This window comes from Atractosteus spatula, chromosome 14 (genome assembly GCF_055471065.1).
Source record: "Atractosteus spatula isolate fAtrSpa1 chromosome 14, fAtrSpa1.hap1, whole genome shotgun sequence".
NCBI lineage: Eukaryota > Metazoa > Chordata > Actinopteri > Semionotiformes > Lepisosteidae > Atractosteus > Atractosteus spatula.
Window position 1 is genome coordinate 18,232,679 of NC_142719.1, and position 23,013 is coordinate 18,255,691.

Here is a 23,013-nt window from a genome sequence, read left to right on the forward strand (position 1 = left end):
GAATGGCCTGGTCTTGCCACATATGAAGGCTGCAGATCACGAACGCTCTTTAGGATGTGGATTGGCCTAGCCGGGGGGGGGGGGGGGGGAATTAAAGGGAGCGAATGGGGAAATACCGCAGTAAGTCCGCATGGTGGAGTTTGCATGTTCTCCCCAGACCCACAATGGTTTTACTCCAGGTGCTCTGGTTTCCTCCCACCTTCTTAAGGCATGCTGGCTAAGTTAACCGGTGCCTCTAAATTGCCAGGTTGTTGCCCAGCCTTGAGTACCTGTGCTCTGGGTTGTGGGTTCAATAACCTTCGGCAGGAATAAGAGACATACTGGTGATAGATCAGCAGAAATCTGCTAGTAGCTCACTGATCCAAAGGATCTCATTCAGCTCTTTCTCGAAAGCAGCCAACGGATCAGCTTCTGTGTTCCAGACCCCCACAACGTTTTCCCATTCTTTCCCCCGCGGTTTGTGTCAGGCTTTGCCAGACTTTGAATTGGCTGTCTTTGCCAAACAACAAATTTGTTTTCTTCATACAGCAGACTCTTCCAGGGGAGGTGGAGCTCCAGCAGGCTCAGCGGTTCAGAAAGTGAGTGACAGTCAATTGCAGGGGATGTAGCGCTGCCTTCAACAGTATTCCACAGCAGGTTACTGCTGATCTCTGTGCCCTACTTAGCCGTGATGAGTGGGAGAAGAAGGTGGGAGCCAGCCTGTGAATCAGACGAGAGAGAATCTAGTGTCTGCCTGCTTTGAGTGGGTTGTCCTTTCTGTAAGGGGGGTAAAAAACATCTTGAACGTGGTACTTGCCAGTAAGCTAAGGACAGAAAGAAAGCCGTTACCATTAATTAGTGCACACAAGACTGCCTCTATGAAAACCACGCAGAATCACAATGGTCCAGTTTGTCCAGTCTGAAAAATAGCCCATTTTGGGCATCTCTGAGCACATTGCTGATGTTTACGCTCAGAGACTCTGTTGCTGCAAGCGTGCACAAATAAACCAAGAACCATCCTTAGACAGCCAAACACCTTTGCTTACTGTGGCGGGAACCCCCAAGCCTTGTTGCAGGATCATCTGCATCAGGCCCTGCAGGACCACCCCCATAAGTTTGTGCCTGCCCTGGTTTGAGTTTGGGGTCCTGGTTATACAGTTTGTATAGGCAGCTGTAATGTTAATAATAATAATAATAATAATAATAATAATAATAATAATAATAATTCCTTATACTTATATAGCGCTTTTCTGGACACTCCACTCAAAGCGCTTTACAGGTAATGGGGACTCCCCTCCACCACCACCACTGCACAGCCCCACCTGGATAATGCGACAGCAGCCATAGTGCACCAGAACGCTCACCACACACCAGCTATCAGTGGGGAGGAAAGCAGGGTAATGAAGGCAATTCATAGATAGGGATTATTAGGAGGCCATGATTGGTAAGGGCCAATGGGAAATTTGGCCAGAACGCCGGGGTTACACCCCTACTCTTTTCGAGAAACGCCCTGGGATTTTTAATGACCACAGAGAGTCAGGACCTCCGTTTTACGTCTCATCCGAAGGCCGGAGTTGTTTTTGTGGGTAAATTGTAGAAAACTGCTTTATCGGTTCTTGAAGCTGACAACATCTTAGACTATTACCAATGAGGAGACCTTACTTCCAGGGATTCTGTGGCTGTAGAGTCAGGCTTAAGGTTAGGATGAAGAGGTAAGCCTAAGCATCAGTGTCAAGTCCTGGAGTCAGGCCCAAGAAACCTTTTAGCATCTCGTGTACAGAAGTAGGCAGAAAGTCCAGATGAAAACATTGTCAACTGTAATTATTCAAGTACTGAGCACAGCAGGAATGTGAAAGAGGACTTTTGAACTGTGGTTGTTTGGCGCATTTATTATTAAAACAACTGCAAAGCATAGTGGCTCCTGTTAAATAAAGTCTTACTTCGCCTTAGGAAACTGACTCGACTGTCTGGGTTACAGGCATTAAGATCTGAAAGTCCCCTGTTAGTAAACTAAGCTATAATGTGTAGAGAGTTGATATTACAGAACCTATAATAACAATGGTAAGAGGAACTACAATAAAGACATCAGTAAATTACATTACCTGTAAGTACAATTACTTCATTTCACATAACTTTACAGTTTGTATACATATGCTTTTTAAAAAATGCCTTATATTCTCTGTAAAGCACAAATAACATCTCAATTCTGTAGAATTTTTATCTCAATCAGGTAAATTGTTCCCTGCAATGGGTGAAGGATGAAGGTGATGGTTGTCTCATGTTCTCTGCTCCTATTAAGAATATAATAACCTGGATAAGCCACCTTGGCTCTGGTAAGGACCTTTTATTTTAGTTGAGGCTGTAGGGGTATGCAGACTATCAGAATGTCGAAATCTTCCTTTACAATTGCATTAGTCGCCTCATAGTGACAATGCTCCATTTTCTGTAACACATGCTGCAATACAGTAGCAAAATGACAACAACAGAAGTAACTCAGTCCCATCCCTAACCATAAACTCAGCACCCTCACCAAACCCTTTTTCTAAACCTCACAGTATCTTGCACTAATCCCGTTAACCTTAACTCTCGATCCAGATTTTAATAGTAATTCAGAAGTTGAGTTTACAGCAAATTCAACTTTTGAATGACTATTTCCTAGCAACACCTCCATCCCACACCTAATTCTAACACACACACTAGCTCGAAGTCTACATGTAGCTCCAAACCAGTGAGAAGCAAAATAAATACTGAACTATACGTCCAACCCTAACCATCACCTTGAGTACAGCCATAACCCTATACCTAACTCCAAATGTAACTCTAACCCTCATGTCAATCCTAAAACTAACCCAAACACTAAACCTAAACCCAACCCTAACACTGATTTTAACCTTAATTTCAACTCTAGGACACCAATTGCATCTTAGCTCCAGCACATATTCTAACGGCAACTCTAGACCTAACCCTGACCACAACAGTAGCCCTCTGTCTGCTTCTAAGCATAACTTTAACATTATAGTGCAGTCAGTCTGACCAGGTTTAAAAACTGCTGTTACAGTTGACACTGTCAAATGTGATCTTATATTTATGAACAATGCTGTCTGATAATCATATCATATTGTATCATATCTACTAAATATCTCATAGAACTATAGCTTGAGAAAAGATGTTACAGATGTTCATCTGAACTGCATTGCAAAGCCCATTAACATTAATGAAACATCTTGTCAAAAGGAGCTTTGAAGTCAAAGAAATTCCACAGTGGTCTCTAGTCAAACAGCCCCTTCCAGCATCTTAAACTGTCTTAAACACATTGCTCATGTCTTCTACCAAGGATTGGAGATAGCATGAAGCAGGCAAGTGTGCTAAATTCAGAACACTGAGTGACACACAAACAGGTATAAGACTAAGGGAAACCGAACACACACAGGCACAGCGATGATCTGCGCACATCACTCAAGAAGAGCAGGCTGTACCGTCCGCGCCGCCCCGACAGAGGCTGCAGACAGAGAGAGCAAGGTGGTGGAGAGATGGCAGCCCGCAGAGTTCGCCGAGCGACTGAAGCCAGCTGTCATCCTGTTGCTGGAAAAAATTCAAATCCCACGGATGCACGCACACACTCACACACACACGCGCACACACACACACAGAACAGAGCTGGCATCGCTGTCCGCCCAGGATGGGCAGGTGAAGAGCTCCGGTCGATCGGCGCACGCCGGCTTACCGTCACGGTGGGGATGGCAGTGACCAGAGAGTACACCAGGACCGGTGGAGCTTTGCTGGTGTCTTCGGGTCCGGGGTAAGGCTTGGAGAAGGCTTTGTCGAAGCAGAAGAAGCCCTGGACGTGGACGGGGAAAGTGTCGGTGTATTCGAAGTAGTACGCCAAGAGCACGGTGCCTGCCATGATCACCAGCTGGAAATAGAACATGGTCCGAGGTCAGAGCTGGAGGTGTCTGGGGGCTGGGGGCGCGCTCGCTGACCGGCTGGGCAGAAAGACGGGATGAAGGCAGGAAGGAGTTCCAGAGAGTTCAATAAAAAGAGGGGGGTGGGAGGGGGGGGGCAGGAGGAGAGAAATCCCAAAAAACAGAAGCAGCAGGACAGGGGAGGGGGGGGCAAAAAAAAAGGTGGAGGATGTGTTTTTTGTTGGGTTTTTTTTTTAAAAAAGAGGATAGATGCAGCCTTACAGAACGAAGCAAAGGAAGAAAACAAAGAAACGAGAAGGGAGAGCGACACACAGAGAGAGAGAGGGGAGAGAGAGGAGGAGAGAGCGCGAGTTGAGGGGATTCGGCGAGGGCGAATGTGATTCGCTAGACGCCAGCCAGCGCTCTGGCAGCTCGGCGCGCGTGTCTCTGTGTGTGTGTGTTTGCCCGCGCGCGTGTGTGTGTGAGCGTGAGCTTCTCTCCTTCGTGTCAGCTGTGACGGAGGGGACCGCTGGGGAAGCGGACCGCTCTTGATTCAGGACGAGGGGCTCCCCCCCCCCCCCAAAATGATTTTCGGGTTGTCCAGAGCTGAGTGGCTTCACAATGGGCTACAGATAATCCCCTCAAGTCTCATTATATGCTCAGCCATCCCACAAAGGATGAAAGACAGGCCCCCGGCAAACTCTTGGTCTTTTGTTTTTCAATTTTCTCTACCCTGCGGGGCAATTCTCTTATCAGAATCATCCCCATTCCATTCTTGGGAACTCTTTAGATCTCGTAAATGCCTTCTATAAATGTTTTAGCCACTGAATGCGTTGTGAAAGTTGTAACAGAGTGATATTAATGTGAGGATAACCAGGCTCTGCTGTTGATCAACTGCGAGTTAGGCGTTCAACACAAATCCTGCCCCCACAGCCCTGCTCCTTACCAGTTTATAACATCAATACACACACTTAGTGATAAACGTGAGGTAAAGTGTAACCCCATTCTCCATCTCTGCTACACACACAGAAACTCTCCATTCTTCACGTCCTAGAAGCTTGGATTTAACTCTTGATACGGTCATTTCCGCATGATTAAACTTCCCTATGGTGTTTATCACTTAAAATGTGTGGTAACTTACTCCAGATGTATTTTTTTTGTTGTTTTCTCATTTAACACGGTTAAATACCAGCCTAAAAAGGGGGGAAAAGCTATATTTTTCAGTGCATTATTTAGTCACTTCACAGTTTTCAAAAAAGACAAACCAGCTTAGGACTTGACGTTTTTTCTTGTTCTTCTCCAGAGCTACTGTACACTTGGCCCTTTTTTGACAAAGGCTGTGCTGGTATAACTCGGCCCACTTTACTTTTTGCTGTCCTAATTTGGAAATGTCCACTATTAATAATAACCCACCCCCTCTCCCACTCACATGTATGAATTTCTTGTGAGATCCCCCCCCCCCACCACCACACCACACCTGCATGACTTCAGGAGGTGGGAGAAAACCCAAGTGCCTGGCCAAAACCGAAGCAAACACAGAGAACATGCAGGCTCCCCACAGAAGGTCACAAGCAATTCAACCTGGAGGCAGCAGTGCTAACCACCTGGCACCCATCCGACCTTGCCTTTAGCACAACAAAGTCACCAGGGGAAAGGAGAGGAGGCACAGCCCTTATATGAGTAATGCTACATATTCACAGGTGATTGCTACACCACAGGGGGGCGCTGTTGCATGACATGTACAGGACAACGTGGCTGACTATGAGCTACCCAGAACACAGCAGCTTTCTGGTAGGTGCATGCTGCCGCAGGTAAGCAGGTAACAGCCAGGCAGTGGCACAGCTGAGACTGTCACCTGCAAGCCCTGGCGCTGAAAGGCAGAACCTATCTCCAGCAGCTAGGGGGCACAGGGCTCATCAAACTACAGATTAAAACCCAGGTAATGAGGCATGCAAACAGAAAAATTACACGTTGTCTGGTCACCAAATTAATAAAGTAGGAAGCTTCAATTTAATATTATGCATTTAAACACCAGAGACACATGAAAATGCAAGATCTCATCCACCACTGCCTGTAAAGAACCCTGCTGATACAATATAGAAACACCACGCGTGCTTTAAATGTATTAGCCAGATCCAGGGGTCAGGAAGGAAAAAAAAACATCCATTAAAAATACACCGTAATCACAATCGTCAATGAGGTACAGCCACCTATCTATCGATCCTTGCAAATGGAGAGTGTATTTGGATCCGCTGCAAAATCATCGTGAACATGACAGAAACTACAGTTAACCCTCACACTTCCACAGCGTCTGGAGCCAGCTGGGCGGTGCTTGTGAAGGCTCTCTCGAGGCGACCAAACCGTACGAGCCCTCCCACACAGCCGGACTCACTGCAGTGTTTCGTTAAGAGCTCCCACAGGCCCAGTGAACACCTGGAAGGCTTTGGAAGCCTGTGTCCACTTAACTCACAGAAGACCTTGATGTGGATCTGAACTTGATTTTCACAGCAGTCCTACTAAACCATAACGTTAGACAGGTTTACTAACTGCTTCTAGTTCAGGCTGGGGCTGAACATAGTGAAGTGGCCCTTTCACAGTGCTGCCTGCTCTGATTTGTGGTGCAAAACAGACCATGTAGCTGGATGAGATTAATTTCTGATGATTCAGAGATAGGATGAAAACACTTCCAAATGTAGCAAAAGTGGGTTTTCCCCACAATATTTTTTTTTCCCAGTCTAGGTACTATATTTATACAGTACATTGTTGCAAGGCCAAGCATCAGCCCCTGCTGTGTTTGTGTTTGCTCCTCTTTATTCTTGGTGTTTTATGCCATGGACATGACGGTTTCTAATTTTAATGTTTCATGTGGCAGGGGTCTGCACAACGCTAAGGATCACAGGGTGTCAATGCCTGGATTCTTCCTGGGGCTCCATGCCAAGACTGAGTCATGTCACTTGCCCGACTGACCAGCAGATTCACAAGCAGGAGAGCAAGGGTCAGGGGTCAAAGGTCAAGACTAAACGCTCCAGCACACATTCGGGAACGATGTGCTCCCTCTCCCACCCATCGCTGTGGAGCCCAGAGCTTGTCCACTGACTGAGGGCTCTGGAGGTGGGCATGTCTCATTCTCTCCAGGCGGAGAGAAGTCACTGCCGAGGAGCCACGTTTTGAAACAAACAGCGATTCCAAATTGGACGAGTAAACAATAAAACATAATTGCCGTTTCTGGATTAAAAATAATTCCTGATCTGGTTATTCCCTATGAATTTTGACAAGTAGCCAGGGCCAGTGTTAGATGAAATGTTTTCCAAGGTGATCAATTCTTTTGTCAGTAGAAAGGTAAGGTTAGTGGTGGAAGGACCAACTTACTTTCTACCTCAGAGTCACTGCTGAAAGGCCTCAAGTGTCAAGCTTCTCAATTAAACCAAAACCTGCCAGAGACACCAAGATCAACCTTTACTTTGTCCCCATAAAAGTCAGAGTGGGGAAAAAAAGGCGAGAGGACAGTGAGGCTGGCAGGGAGAAAACAAGATGACCCTTTCTTCTTTTCTCTCCCTCTCTTCTGCTGTCCTGAGCCTTTTGCTGTAGAGTTTCTTCTGCTGGCTCCATTTTTGGGAAAAACGGGAAAGTGCTTCTTGCAGCCTGGCCAAGCATGCTCAAACTGTGCTCCATTCGGAAGAAGATCCAGAGTGTCCCACTCTCTGTCCTTGCCTTCCGCAAGGCACAGCTTGCTGCTCTTCAGCACGTCTTCAGCCATCTCTGCTGGTTGCATGGATCAGGGGCTTACGTTTGCACAAGTATTGTCCAGCGTTACTTTTGTGATGTTAGGCTGTCCTGATATTTTATTATGGGGTGGGGGGCTCTTTATGTCAATTCAAATACATGGCCAGCTAAATAAGCTCAAGCAAGACACCCCAGTGTTTCTGGCATCAATCTGAATCGACCAGAATCAATCAATCAATGAATCAGAAACAAGGCATGATACACTCTGGACAGGATGCCAGTCCATCAAAGGGCAGACACAGATACACTCACACCAGAGCCAATTTTCCCAGACCAAATGATCATACCAGAATGTCTTTTGGCTGCGAGAAGACACCAGAGCACCCAGAGGAAACCCACAAGAACATACAAACTCCCCACAGACAGCACCCCAGGAATTAAAATCAGAAGTAACATGTGTTGCATGGATCACAGGGCCTCAGCGCTGCAAGGATGTAATGCTAACCACTGAGCCACTGTGCCACCCACTAACTTTCTATTTTCTTCAAAAACACTGTTGACGTTAGACCGCTGTGAATTAGGGGCTTTGAGGAATTAGGAAAACCACCTTGTCCTTTGAGTCTGAAAACACTGGGGCATTTTGGGGACTGAGGACGTTGATATAAAAATGTAATTTATGAGTGTTGAGGGGTAAGCTGTACTGCATATGCAGTTAATGTTACAACCACAAAGTTTGTGCAAGTTTGCACTTTTTTTGGAGTGCCTCTTGCATCACTCCTCGCTCCTGCAAAACCCTAGCTGTCTGTCCCTGAGGAGGGATCAGCACCAATCTAGAGCTGGGCAGGGCGAAGTTTCTGCAGAAGCCCCTTTGGACCCCACTGGAAGACCCCCAGTGAGACCAAACCCCTGCAGCCGCCCCTTCGGAAGTGAAGAGAGGCACTTGAGCTCCCTCTTCCCTTCATCAAAGAGAAAGGGAAATACAGCAGCCAGGGATCTGAGGAGATGCTGCAGTTTCAGTGCTTGAACAATTGGGCCACTGAGGACATCAAAAAAGCATGTTGTGTAACAGCAATGCAGCCCCCAGGGAGCAAACCTGCTCCCTTGTGCGGTTTTCCTTGCAGCTGCACAGCAGCCTGAGCTCTCTGTGTTCACAGAAACAGCAAGCTGACAGCTCCCGGTGCTGATTCTGAAGGAAAGATTACCAGAGTCATTTGCACCTTTACTCTGGTATTTTCTTCTTTTATACCTTTCTGTGGTTTTCCAATTATTTACTAACCCCAACCACAATGCCTAGCTGTCATGAGGGACGTGTCCAGTCATTACTTGAAGGATTCCAAGGGATCAGTTTCATCAAGGTTTTAAAGCCTGTTCCCAGCACCCACCACTCTTTGTGTAAAGCACTTGCATTCTTCAAGCCAAAATGCACACGTTTTTAATTTCCACAACAGAACACACTTTCCTCTGGGTCTCCACATTCCCATCTTGTTCTTTTTCTGTTTTTTCTTTTCACTGCCGTTTCCCCCTTTAATGAATATTACTGAACGCTGTGATGCAAAACAAAGCATCAGCAGTACTCGGGCCGTTAGCGATGGATTGAGCAATGGCGTGACAGGTGGGCGCAGATCCCACTGCAAACCCCTTCAGCAGCATTTCCAGGAGAGCAGGGGACCGGATTTTAAGGGAGGGGAGAGTGGGACGCTGTCAGAGCGACACGCTGATGTAAAGTGCTTTTGTGTTTCATCGCGCTGCCAACTTGTCGGCTCGGCGCGGGCCCCCTGGGCAGCACAGGCAGGCAGGCAGGGGAATGTGGGTAGAAGGAGGATCAAAGCTGAGCTCTGATAATGCACAGCCCCCATGTGCGCGCTCTCTCTCTCTCCCCAACTCTATTCAGACAAGCAGCTGCTTGTGAAACACCCCTGAGCTTTCTGGCTGCGCTTTAACGAGCTCTGTCCCCGCACGAGCTCAGCCCAGGAAGACAGGAAAGCGCTCGTCTCTGTGAGGAGCGAAACACTGTTGCGACAGCTGCTCCAAACACGGAACGAAGATTTTTTTTAAAACCCCTTCTTTGCCTTTTGAATTTTGTCGAAACCCTTTAAAAAAATCGCCAGTTATTTCTTTCTGTCTTGGCTCGTGGGGAGGGGTCGTTTACGTCACAGGGGGGGAACACCGAGGACGTGGAGACCTGCACCTCTTCCATCAGTATCGCCCCTCAGTTTGCAATTGTCTCCCAGCTTACTGTCAGCGTCAAATCCTTTTTTTCCCCATCAGTACTACCACTTTCTCCCTCTCCCCCCCCCCATACTGATGCACCATCTGATACAGGGCACGCCTCACAGTGACTGACAGGAGAGTCAGCTTTAGTCTTTCTTGCTTGGTGCACTACTTCCAAACCTACCCCAGCAGGGCTATGCCAATGCGATCCAGTCCCAGCCAGCCAGTGACGTCACCCAGGCTCGGATCCCTGACATCTGGGCCGTAGAGCCAGAGAGTTTGTCTAGAAGGTCAACTTGCCATTGGCAGAAGCAGTGGTTCCCAGCCCTGGTCCTGGTTTTCATTGCAGCCAAGCTCCACATCTCCAGAGACTTCACTGCTCCGATTGCTTCTTTAGATTGTTGTTAGATTTTTTTTTTATTCATTAAGAACACCTTCGGCATACAGAACTGTACACCGCATCTCAGCTGGCTTGCTGTTATTTCTGACGACGCAGCCCTTACTGGTTGATCCATTGACGATGAACAGACACAGGTGGGCCTGACAAAGCATCGGACACGCCCACGAGGAGCGATTAACCCTCCTTCCGCTTCCCGAGGCCGGGATGTGGGAATCGCCCGTGTGCATCACTGATGGAAGGGAGAAAGGTTACCTCACCGTAAAGGCCCAGTGAAGCAAAGCTTCTTGTTTTGTTTGATGGGAAGTGAGGGAGAAAGCGAAGGGGAAGTGAAGGTCAGGGATAAGAAAAATGGCGCTCCTCGGTCTGGACCGGGTCGGTTCTGAAGCCCTTGTCACAGCTTAAACTCTCCAATCCCAGACTGACAGTTCAACCACTACTTTCTACAGCTCCACTAAAACAGTAACCAACCACTCACTGGGAAGAGCCCCAAGGGAGTGGAAATAATAATTGCTTACACTTATATAGCGCTTTTCTGGGCACTCCACTCAAAGCGCTTTACAGGTAATGGGGATCCCCTCCACCACCACCAGTGTGCAGCCCCACCTGGATGATTCAACAGCAGCCATAGTGCGCCAGTACACTCCCACACACCAGCTATCAGTGGGGAGGAGAACAGAATTGTTCCAATTGAAGCCAATTCAGAGATGGGGATTATTAGGAGGCCATGATTGGTAAGGGCCAATGGGAAATTTGGTCAGGACACCAGGGTGAGCCTGGTGAACCTGGGATTTTTAATGACTTTTAATGATGATGGTTTATCTGAAGGAGAGCGGCTTTTTACAGTATAGTGTCCCCGTCCCTATACTGGGGCATTAGGACCCACAGGGTGAGCGCCCCCTACTGGCCTCACTAATACCTCTTCCAGCAGCAACCTTAGTTTTTCCCAGGAGTCTCCCAGCCAGGTACTAACCAGGCTCCCACCTGCTGAGCTTCAGTGGGCTGCCAGCTGTGCGTTGCAGGGTGATATGGCACAACCCCTTCATGGAAAGTTCTGGTTTCTCCCACTTTAGTCTAAACCCTGCACAAGTTAAAACTCAAGGAAATGTGAGCAGGAAAACCAAACTCGGGCTTCCTCGGCCTTGTTAGGCTTACTGCACACTGACACTTTAGAAGCTGGACGTTGGACTTGCAGGTCATTTCCTCCTTCACTCTGGTCTCTCGCTGCTCCTCTTGACTTGGGCATTTTGACAGGCGTGCTTTACCATGCGGGACATTTCCTCTTCGCATCTCCACAGGACCAAGAGATTGAGCGCCTGGTTAACTGCATCTGGCCATCTCCCACGTTAAAAAGGCTTCTCTGATCACTGAATCGGATCTGGTCATCACATGTGCTCAATCTCAGGGTTGCATGAGCCTCGCATCTACAGTTGGTTTGTCACCCCTCTCTCTCTCCACTCCTCCTCAGTAATTGACAGTAATGCACAGTTATTTTTGAACCTCAGCTGGACTTTTACATGGCTCTGTCTATGACCTTCTACAGCGGATCAGTGACAACGGGGATCGAAGAGCTTCCCAGTGGCACGATGCATGACATCCCTAGTGAAGTGAAATTTAAAAAACAAAATCAAGACCAGATTACGTTTAAATGGGTATATTCTTCTTTGTTTTGCATTTGCCTGCAGGTGTTCATGTTTTTGTTTACAGGCTCTTTATTTCCAGCTGGGTTTGAACTTTCTAATGAGCAATGCACTGTATCTCTGCAGGCCAGCAGTCTTTCCCTGAAAGAGAGCTGGAGAACAAGGACAGAGAGGTTTTCCCCTCAAGGGACGACGGGAGTAGTCAACCAGAACTCCTGTGAAATAAACTCCCATCTTCCTTTGTTTCCAGGATTCCCAGTTTTTGATATGTCGGCAAAACCTTCTTAATGGGGAGTAAATGTTCTGCCACATTTGGCATTTCCAAGCCTCACTTTTAAAAACGTTCTTACAGACAGCTTGAAAAAGCTTCATTTTAGCATCCTTGAGCAATCTGATATTGTCCACGTCTTTAATTCTGTGTGTCACAGGTCTCCAAGTGTCTGGCTGTGTGGAGTCTGCATGTTCTCTCCCGTGTTCATGTGGCTATTTCTTTCATTGTGGCCAGTTTCTATTGGCTGGCTCTTGTTTCCTTCCAGGTCAGGGCTTTTGGCTTTCAAGAGGATTTCGGACTAGGGGCAGTTTGTTCCTCGTTTGATGGGCTGGATGGCCTCTTCCCATCTGCTGCCTTTCTGATGTTCTGATGGCTCCAGTCTTTTACCCGTAGAGGTGACTAAAGGAACAGGAGGAGGTGACTGCCCATAGCAGGAAAACAAAACCCCCACCGGAGTTGGAAGAATGAGCACAGGGGGCAGGGACATGAACGGTCCTCATGCCTGTGACTTACAGACCGTGCCACATCTTGGGCATCGTGAAAGTCCACAACCGTGAACACAGCCACAAAACCCAGTTCCTCCTGGAAAGAACGAAGCCCAGGAGGTGGAGCGACTGGAACTCAAAGGTCACGATGGGGAAAATCCCCCTTCTAGAGGCACATGCCACAGATCATTAGCAGAGATTGGCATAGAGAAGCAGGAAGACAGGAGCTCCTGGTTACAATACCGCCTATCACCGCATCACCAAACATTCGCTCCACTCCAGGACCTGGCAGCTCAAGGCAGCAGTCACCACCATTATAAAAACTGAAGCTCAGCATCGTTACAACTCCTCTCTTAACGGCCTACTTTAACTCATGAATGGCTTAATTGGGCCGATTCACTAACCTCGCCAATGCACTTCAGGTCTGATCTTCAGAGCACGGTAAGCATTAATCCAAGTTATGACGCGCCTGTGATTCATGCTTCTATTAACTGATCGCAGTGTATAATCAACCCATAAATGTCTCCCACACCGGGCACATCGGCCGCGAAGCACGGAAAAGTAGAACAATGAGCTAGTCTGCATTCTCCAGGAGGTGAGCTCTCTCTTCACAGCCAGATTGGTCTGGAATCTGTGTGAGTCTGCTTCTCTGGAGCGTTACGGGGGAAGGAATGTTTTATCTATGGGATTTACAACAAAACTGATATACAAGACAAGAGATGAGTGCATGCATGGCTTTGTGACACTGTATACTTAATTAGGAATTATCCACAGTTTTTATGAACCAGCACCAGCCTTGTTCGGGCAAGCCTTTTAACCTTTGCATTAGATGCGGTCTTAAAGCTATTAATACCAATGGCCGCAGGGTGTGTGATTCTTTGTGCAAAGCTCATACAAGCATGCCAGGTGTCTATAACAATGCTAGGCACAAAACAGAGCATGCACAAACACCCCCCAAAGTCTGGAATCATCCGGCTGCATGCATCACACACAGGGCCTGATGCAGACGCTCATGGAGAAGGCTGACATTTACACCAAGTGGAATGTAAATATCACGTTTTCACATGACATTTCCACTGTGTGTGTGTGTTTTTTGTAGCGAAAAGGGGTGGGGAATCTAACGCAAGAAAAAATGGAAGTGCAGATGGCCAAGGCTCTTGATTTAATCCTCGGCTTTTCAGACGCGGAGGAGAGGGAGAAGGAAAGAAAGCAGGCAGAGCTTCTCCAGAGAGGCCGTGCCGCGGCAGACTGCACGCAAAGCTGCGGGGCGTGAGAGGAGATTTGGAGCACCTCCTGGCAGCAGATGTCTGGGGCGATCCGAGTCCCGTGTCGCTGTTGAAGATCTGCGCTTGCTGCACCTGTCCGAAAATTCCTCCCGGGCTCTCGACCGGTCCCGCAGCCCATGTCAGATGGCACCTGGGCGGGGGGGCTGGCCGCTGTGGGCTCTGGCACCCTGCCCCTCCTGCAGGTGGCCTGCTCTGTCTCCTGCCTTGCCTGTTGGCCACGCACACCTGCTGCGCTTTTCAGTGAGAACGGGCTTTTTTGTTCTTGCTTTCCGGTCCTCCATCGCTAGAAAGCCCGCACTGCTGAGAAGAGGGCCGCTGTCACAGCCAAAGGTCACAACCTGTTTCAACCGCCCTTTGACCTTTAAGTGTCCTATGGGAAGCCTAGTTGTCCCCTTCCCCTCCAGTAACAAAGATGAAATATGCAAGATGGAAAAACAGCCAGAAAATCTGCATAATGCGATGGGCACCGAGATCTGTCTTCAGGATGCACCTGGTATTTCGAATCTTGTGAAACAGAGCAAGCTGCGCTATAAAGTAGAGCTTTTTCTTTGCCTGTGAATGTCATACATTCATTTGCTGACTGGTGGATGAAGAAGAGAGGTCAGAAAAGCGAGGCAGGAGGGATAGAAAATCTAGACTGACACACGGCAGCCTAAATTTGTCCCTCCTCAAGCATTTACAGGTCTGGGAAGTTTTAAAATCCTAAACTCCCCCTGCTAACATCGTACCTCTGAAGCTGTACCTATGGCATGAGTCCTATAGGAGACGCAGCTTTCAAGAGCCGTTCAAAATTCTGCCAACAGGAGATCAACCAGTCACGTGTCTGAGACTGGTATCTTGACAGGAATTGCAAATTCAATTTCCCAATCTTGAGGGATTGGTAATTAGCGGTCGTGTGCATGATGTGTACAAATAACTTAATGAGAATGATGGTTACTGTTATTATTAGCAACAACACAAACAATAATGAATTAGTGTCAAGGTTGCTGAAAATTTTTAATTATACACTGTAAAAAGCTTACCTGTAAAACATTTCTTATAATTGCTTTTATTTTCAGTCCAATTCACGCTAATGAACATGGGAAAAGTTGCCATGGGAACACCTTTTTATAACCCGCCCCCTCCAAAAACAGACGGGAACAGCGTCATCTGTTGTCCATCTAGAATAACTGTAATTCAGAGACATCTTCTCCAACACCACCCTCTACTGGCGGTATGAAGAACCACACACTATTTCACAAGATGCAACAAAAGCTGATTAATCAATCAAGAGGTCTTTTTGATTGACTCATCAGTTCCGTGAGTCGAAAAAAACTCTTAATTTTCATGTTTCTTTCGTTGAGGAAATTTACTTTAATTTCTAATGCTACCTTAACAGTTTTCTTTCCTTCTCTGTCACAGCCACAAGTCTTTTAAGGTACATATAAAAAGAAAACAGAACTAGTGATTTACTCTGCCTGAATTGTCTACTGGAATGAAAATACCAGTCTGCTTGAGTTATACTTAGTAATACAATTGTGAATCAAACTGTGGGGGAAGTCTTGTAAAACCGTAATTTACAGTATATAGGAATGCATTCTGCAGGAGTGCGGTGTTAGACGCTGCTCTTACAGAGGACGTATGCTTGCACTGTGCTGGAAGAGAAGAAATGAAAGACAATCATCTAAATTCCACTACAATTACAGCATGCACAACATTCAGGCAAGGGACATCTGAGAAGGTGACAGTACTGACAGTACACACCTACGTTCTCTCTGCCCTGAACTGGCTTAAAAAGCCTCCAAGATACAGGAACAAGAGAACTGTACACAAGGCACTGAAAGCTGATATGATCAAGACTTATATAATATCTTTTGTCCTGTTAACAGTGTCTCTAAAGACAGAACCAATCAAGTTTATTATTCGTATATGCACTGTATGTACAGTATATTCATATTCAGTATCTCTCCCTGTTTGTAAGACTTCTGAGGTCTGCAGTGCCTATAGAATGGAAGAACCTCTGTTTTCACCACTCGCTGAAATAAGCTGGGGCCTATCACCCCCCATTCTCTCTCTCTACCCTCTAAAATCGAACCGCACACCCCCGAGACAGAGCACCCACCCTCTCACGCACCGGGAACTTGGAAAAGCATCAACATCCGCCCAGAACCAGACTTCGGGAGGCGACAGATAAAGTAGAGGATCCAGAGAAACTCCCAGTCCACTGCTGCTCTACTGAGCCACCCAACACTGTGGAAAGGCCCCCCCCCAGGATACAAATGGACAGAACAACTGCACAGTGTTAACTGTGCATCGCAGAGACGCAGTGTAGGAGATTATTATTTACTGAGATGATCCTTTTATCCAGACTTAATGTGCATTTGCACCCATTTATATATCTGGGTATATTTTACTGGATTGATTTAAGTGTCATACTTTCCTCCAGACTACAACCTCGCAACCTTCGTTTGTCTCATTTGGGTCTCCCGTTTGTCCCCCAAAACCGCATACACTCTACCTACATGTATGTATGCCCAAAGCTCTGGATATCAGAGTCGTCTACCTGAGCGCTTTCAAATCCACACTCCACACACCTTCTTCTTCAGAAAGCCTTTTATTTAATTAGTTTCTGTGTCTGCTTCTTGCATTTTTAATCCCTTGTGTCTATTGTGCTCATTTTGCTTTTACGGTTCCCATCAAGTGCTTTGACAAGCTTCTTTTCAAAATTGCTATATAAAATGAAATTAGTAGTAGTAGTATTCTTATCTCACCTAGGATTCGACCCCACAACCTTCCATTTAGAAGTCCAGGAATTAATACTGGTGTAGCTTGTACCTTAGAAATGTACTGCTCACATTCTGATGTACACTGGTCATCTCAGTGCCCGCAGGCGTGTTCCCTGCGGGTTCCCCACAGCAACGCATTCTGAAGGTGTGCCACATTCCGCTGCAGTGCTCATCATACAGGTGTGAGAATTTTACAAACACTTTTTTAACTCGTCAGTAACTCTTTCTCTTCCGAACTCTTGGTTCTTATTTTATGTTCTTCTGGAATATATTCTAACCATACCGATTCACATTTGTCTTTGCAGTATGCCTTATAGTGCAATAGTTTCTTTGAAGATAACCGCAAAAGAACACAGAACTATTGATTTACTCAACCTTAATTGCCTACTGGAATGAAAAGTCTGCTTGGGGTGCTTCGAAAGGTTATATTACACTGTCTATTGCAAGATAAAAGACAGCTGCAATGCTGAATTAGTGAAACTATCTATCAGAATATCTCTGCAAGAATCAGCAGTGCTTTCCATGATGGAGTTCAGGTTCTTTGTGACTGTGTGGCCAATGACACCGTTCTCCGTTTGCCTTCTCTGTCTGTAAGTAATTTCATTGAAACAAAGCACATTGCCACCCGAGCAGCTCCAAACCATCAGTCAGGCTGCACAGACAAATCAACTGAACCTTATTCAAAAATACTATAAGAAAAACCATACAAAAAAAAAGATGAGCTGGTGGCTGCACCTGTCCTTTATGTCTTACATACACTGGACACCCGCTGTCTCTCATCCTGGTTTCTCACTTTTCTCTCTCCTGCCCTCTGGTAAGCATTATAGGAGCACTGAAGCCCATACCTCCAGATTCAGAGACAGAGACAGCTTCCCACGAGCTGTCGGATTATTGAATTCTACCTCTACCACTGACTCCCCCTGATGTGTTTTGTTTGCACCTTGCTTGTGCTGAGTTTTATTTAGGTTTGTTGTTGTTGCTGCTGTTTTCCTGTGTTTAAGATGGGAGTTTCCTTAATGTCTTTGTATTGGAGCATAAATGCGTACAGTATACACATGTAAATAAGCATTTCATTGCACTTGTGCACACGACAAATAAACCAAATCCTGAACTCTGTTTCCATCACCTGCAATGTTGTGTAAACGTTGAGAATGGAAAAGAGAAGCAGATAACAGTCAGCAACTTTATGCCCAATGTTGTCAGATGTTAGAAGTTGTACCAGGCTGGAATGGAAGACCTCTAAAGAAAATCAGACTCTTGCTGGAAGTGGTGTTGTAGACCAGTTGGTGGTGCTCTGGGCCTGATATTCCATACCAAGTGGTGTGGGAAGTGCCATCCTTCAGACAGGACATTAAGCTGGCATCTTGGTTAGAGTAGGGGGTGTTAAATACAGTGCCCTACATCCATCTCATTGTACAATCTGAGTTTCTTCAAGTTTCCCCTTCATTTACCTGATGAAGCGGTCTCTCAGCCTTATCAGCGGTGCAGATAGAAAAAGCTCAAATTTGCATTCACCCATTATTCTTTCTTCAAGTGCGCTCCCCTCTCCCCTGCTCCAGTTTGGGCTTAATTATAATAGTGACAGCTGCACAGCAAAATACAATTTCCCCAGCTACAGTGCTCATCCAGCCATGCACCTCTGCACAGGGAAAATCTCTATATATAGGGCCCATCCTGTACTTCTGACTGCTCCTTTATCCCTAGTGCATTACACAACGTACCAGACGGCCTTAGCTGATGGACTGTAGCTCTACTATGGGCGGTGCAGAACTTTGCAGTAGCCCTGGTTATCAAACACGCTGTCGCCAACATGAACACAAAGAGGAAATGACCTTCATATCTCGCAGAGTCAAGTTACCCCATTATGGGACAAACTGGCACATTGCAAAGGATTTTCAAACTGGCCAAACTGAACTTTTATCTGACCTGACATGGATCAGATCAGGGTGGTGAAATCCTAGTATAGGCTTGTAAGGTTCTGTTCTTGATTGTAATATTACAAAGCGACTTCAACTTGAGGTTTGTGGTTTGGAGAGAGCAGCTCAGGTGCCACAATTTCTGTTGACGTTAAGCAAGCCAGGTTCTGTGCACTTTAAATTGCATAAAGCCCCTGACTTGTTGTCCACACAGTTTATTAAAACTAGGATCTGAATTTTGCAAAAAAAATAAGACCAACAGCAGAGCGCTATTTTTGCATTCCGTTAAAGCTGAACAGGGCCAACCAGAGGGCACAGCACTCACTGCGCGAGACACAGCAAAGCTTTTATCAATGGTACATTTTCCCCTGTCCTGTGTGACATACAGTAGGGTCCCAACATCTGCAGGGGTTCAGGGCAGAGATCCTTTGAGAATAGCCACATTTGCATATAACCAAGTCCGCTCCTACACCACTGCATAATATACAGTAGTACAGTAAATAGTGGTTACAAGACATAAATAACCTTCCCTTATATGATAATATGTGATAATTAATGTACTGATGCATTGGCTTTAAGTTAATTTGATTAACATTGATCAATGAAAAAAATGAATGGTAATTAAACTTACACAAACTTTCAGTAATCAGCTAAAATAACAAAATTACCTCCTCTGTGTTCCTGCGGCTGCCTGCACCCTCTCTCTGCCTTACCAGCTATTCCCTGCTCTGTGATTAACACGCCCCACTATAATGAAAGGGGCAATAAAGCCATCAGTGAGCTTGTAAAGTCGTCTCCAGCATGTTACTCCCCACACTGCTGACACAGAACCTGGAGCGTCTGTTACAATGGTGGGTACCTGGGCAGGTGGTGGGGAGAAGCTCACTCACTAGCTAGATTCGTCTCGTGCTCCTGCTCTGTTGCGCTTAATGACCTGCAGCTCCGCTCCTCTTCCATGCAAGGCCGGACTAAACCGCTTACCTCCACGAACACGAAGCAGGGCACGATGGAGCTGCTGCTCTTCACGTCCTGCCTCTCCTTGCCTGCCATCTTCCGCCCGTCCCACCTGCTGATCTCGTTACGGTCCTGGAACGAACGGCAGAGAGATTTGAACCCCCTGCAGCAGGAAGGCAGCCCCAGTCTCCTGCAAGCCGAAAGACGTTTGGATTAAGTCAGGCTTTTTAAAGTTTTGTTGTTTTTTTATGTGCTGCAGAGGAAGGTCTGTTTTATTGCCCGCAGTTTACAACCAAAAGAAGGGGTGAAAAAGAATCAAGGTCCTTCTACTGATCTGGTCACTCTTCAATAGAGGGATCCCCAGTCCCGGTCCTTACTGACTTCATTGGACCAGTTTACACAGCTCCTCCCAACTCCTCAGATGATTGTGCTCTCAGGAGACCTGGAACACCTGCTGTCACAGCTGGTCCTCTAGGAACAGGATTGGGGATCTGTACGAAGGGGTCATGCTGCCTACACAGGGGCTACCTGCAACACTGTACTAACAACTGCAATCCTTTCTGACAGTTTTATCAAAAGACCTCACCTAAAGTGCTCATAATATTGTCAAAGCACACATTGCAGAATGCCTTAGAATTAAGGACTAGAGCTATAGTTAGGGCTCAGGGGTAGGGCTTGAGTTCAGAAAACATATGCAGCCCGTTACACATTTTGGGAAAAACAAAAACAATTGGAATTCATATGTACTGTAGCCTCGGTGAAAGGATTGCACAGGCTTAATAAAGCTGTATTCCCTTGAAAAAATGATAGGTGTTTAACAGAGCATCTGAACACAAAGTCCATACACTGAAAAGCACACACACATTAGGGTTTTTGCAGATGGCGAAGTGTGTCCCCACCCACAAACATTTCCATCCCAAAACTGGTTAGTGTGCATCATTTTGTATACAGTGCTCACTATTGCTTCATAGGAGGCGGACTACTTTCAGACAGCGTTTTTACCATAATTGCATACACCCATCAATCTGCTTTTCAGTTTACAGCAAATCAGCACTGGCTCTTGAGCGTGGCTGCAGGAAAAGAGGCTGCCTGACATGGGAGATGGAGAATTCGTGACCTAGAGAAATAAAAAAGATCAGTTTATGTGTTTTAGATCAGTCGCATACTTATGTTTCAGACATGATGAAATGTGTACAATCAAGGCATATAAATGTTACCTGTATTTATCACATTGGATGCTTTTGGGGTCACCGGTTAATGAAGTCAGGGGAGTCACTGTATGCCAGAAACATGCAGTATGAAGGAGAGGGAGCCCCCTGGGCGACTAACCCATATCCACCTGAGTGAACACTACCATTTGGAGAATCTCTGCTATGGCAGTTGACATGACCCAGTCTGACATTTTAGGAAGGATCCTAGCCACTGTGAGATGTAGTCTGTCCAGTCAAATCCACAACAGGACTCTTCTATATACACGGTTCCCCCTGGGCTTTCCCAAGAACAGCAAGATTTAGGTCTTTAAAGTTATGTAACAAGGTAACTGGCCATGTTCAAGCTGACAGCCTTCTAGACATGGCTGGATGAGACCCTCACATTGATTAATGCGTTGTCCTAGCAACCAAAAAAGCAAGATGGACATTATTTGTAAATGTTCCCGGCAGCTTATGCCCTTACGCCACTGGCAGGTGGTGGAAAATCCAGTCGGCAGTAACGAGAAATGGAGCCGGCCCTGTTACGTGGCCCTGAAGCAAGATAAGGCAGGACTGAGCAAAATCTCGATATGAATTATCAAGGGGAATGAGTGTGCGTAGCTGCCACTCCTCGAGGAAAGACGTGCGTTCGGATGAGCTCGGTAAAAGCCTGTTTAGGGGCTGCGCTTTCAGAACACTCAAAGCAGTCAGAAAGCTTTCCGCTACAAGGAACTTTGATGCTTCTCCCCCCGAAAATAGAGAGCAGAGGATGAACTGAATAAGACATGAGTTTGAGCTTTTAGCAAGACGGGAAAGAGATGTATTTATAACCCTCCCTGTGAGTGTCTGAAGACGACCCGTCCTAATGCTAGCCATTAATCCCTCTAACCCAGGTTCAATATTTAAAGCTTTTTGAATTAAAAGAAATTTGAGAAATACTTTCCACTTTTTTTTGGCATTTACACATAACCAGTTCACCAACCTTCCTAACTCTGCAGAGGCCCTGGCCACTCTCGTTTCCCAGATACCCACCCGCCCCCCCACACTTCCGAAAATATCACGTTGCTCTCCTCTCTTCATCCCTGGAGCTGGAAGTCACAACCCGAGGATGTTAACACATGAGGAAATGGGAAGAAATCGAAGGGAGATATTTCCGGAGCTTGCGGATAACCCTGGAGATGTTCTTTCACCAGCCTCTTGCTCACTTGCACGCACTCAGAAGGCTAAACCCAACATGCCACAGCCACCCACCTCCGGGGCTCAGCTGTAAGGGGAAGGACTTAAATGTCAAACATTTCCCAGAATCTTCCAAGGCCACTTCTAACGGATACGTAGGTCGAGTCCAGATTCTATGTTTGGAAACTCGATGACATCTCAGAGGCTGGTTTCAGACGGATCTACATGCAATATAGGTCACTGAAGCAGCAGAGAGACTGTCTGCAAGATGCAGCTTGACTGCTTCACGGACCCCTGACATTGTTCCAAGCCAGCAAAGATGGTGGCGGGGAGGTTATAATAGATAAGGAGGGTTGCCTGTGAGAAGCAGAGGCCTGACGTGTTAGTAATGACATTTCGGCGTTTCTTGGAAATAAAGTCTGGAAGACCTATGACTCATATTCTGCAACTCCGTGTCCGTCATTTTGGCGTTCAGTGGACCGGGGGCAAATAAGTAAACAAGATCAGCGCCGCGGATCTCTGACACACTGCTGCCCCAAGTTGATCCAGGAAGTTCTGTGCTATATGTTGCCAGTCCTTGGACTTGGACCACCAACAACAAGAGTCAGTGTCCGAACACAAGAATCCCACAGCTCTCAGACCCCAACAGGCCTGACAACGGCTGGAGAAGGTGAGCCTGGCAGGAAAGGGACCCCTGTCCTTTCTTACCACAGCAGTAGCACTATTTCATGTAGGAGTGGGGGTCTGATTCCTACCGCTCTCCGCCTGATGCCCGGAAAACGCGACCACACATCCTCTCTCTCTCTCTCTCTCTGGCCTTGCGGCAAAGGAATGCTATGTGCGAATCCCACTGAACCAGCCGATCCACGTGTGTTTTCACCAGCTGCAGGCTCCTACGTGAGCCAATGTCAGGTTCTGAATTCTTCGATTCATTTAATACCCCCTTTGGAAAAAAAAACATTTTCATGGGCCTGTAAAGTGAAAAAGAAGGCTACACAATCCCTGCTTCATCAGTACAAGTGGCACAGAAAGGCAGGAGGCTCTAAAAAGATTATCTGAAGCACACAGTGGGAGCTGGGGTTTCCTTGGGGTGAAAGCCACAGCAGGTCACAGGATAT

General features: G+C 46.6%; 1 protein-coding gene across 2 annotated transcripts in view; it reads right to left on the reverse strand.

Annotated features, from left to right (window-relative positions):
- Positions 1–23,013, reverse strand: part of plppr2a (phospholipid phosphatase related 2a) — a 50,002-nt gene that overhangs the window by 23,562 nt on the left and 3,427 nt on the right. The window contains exons 2-3 of one of the 2 annotated variants that reach the window (XM_088932490.1): positions 19,557–19,719; positions 3,704–3,892 (exon numbers count right to left, since the gene is read on the reverse strand). In XM_088932490.1, coding sequence (XP_088788616.1) covers positions 3,704–3,892; positions 19,557–19,625 — 258 coding nt within the window. In that variant the 5' untranslated portion in view covers positions 19,626–19,719. Of the gene's footprint in view, positions 1–3,703; positions 3,908–19,556; positions 19,720–23,013 lie in introns of those variants that run through there. The other variant, XM_088932491.1, reaches the window with a different exon arrangement.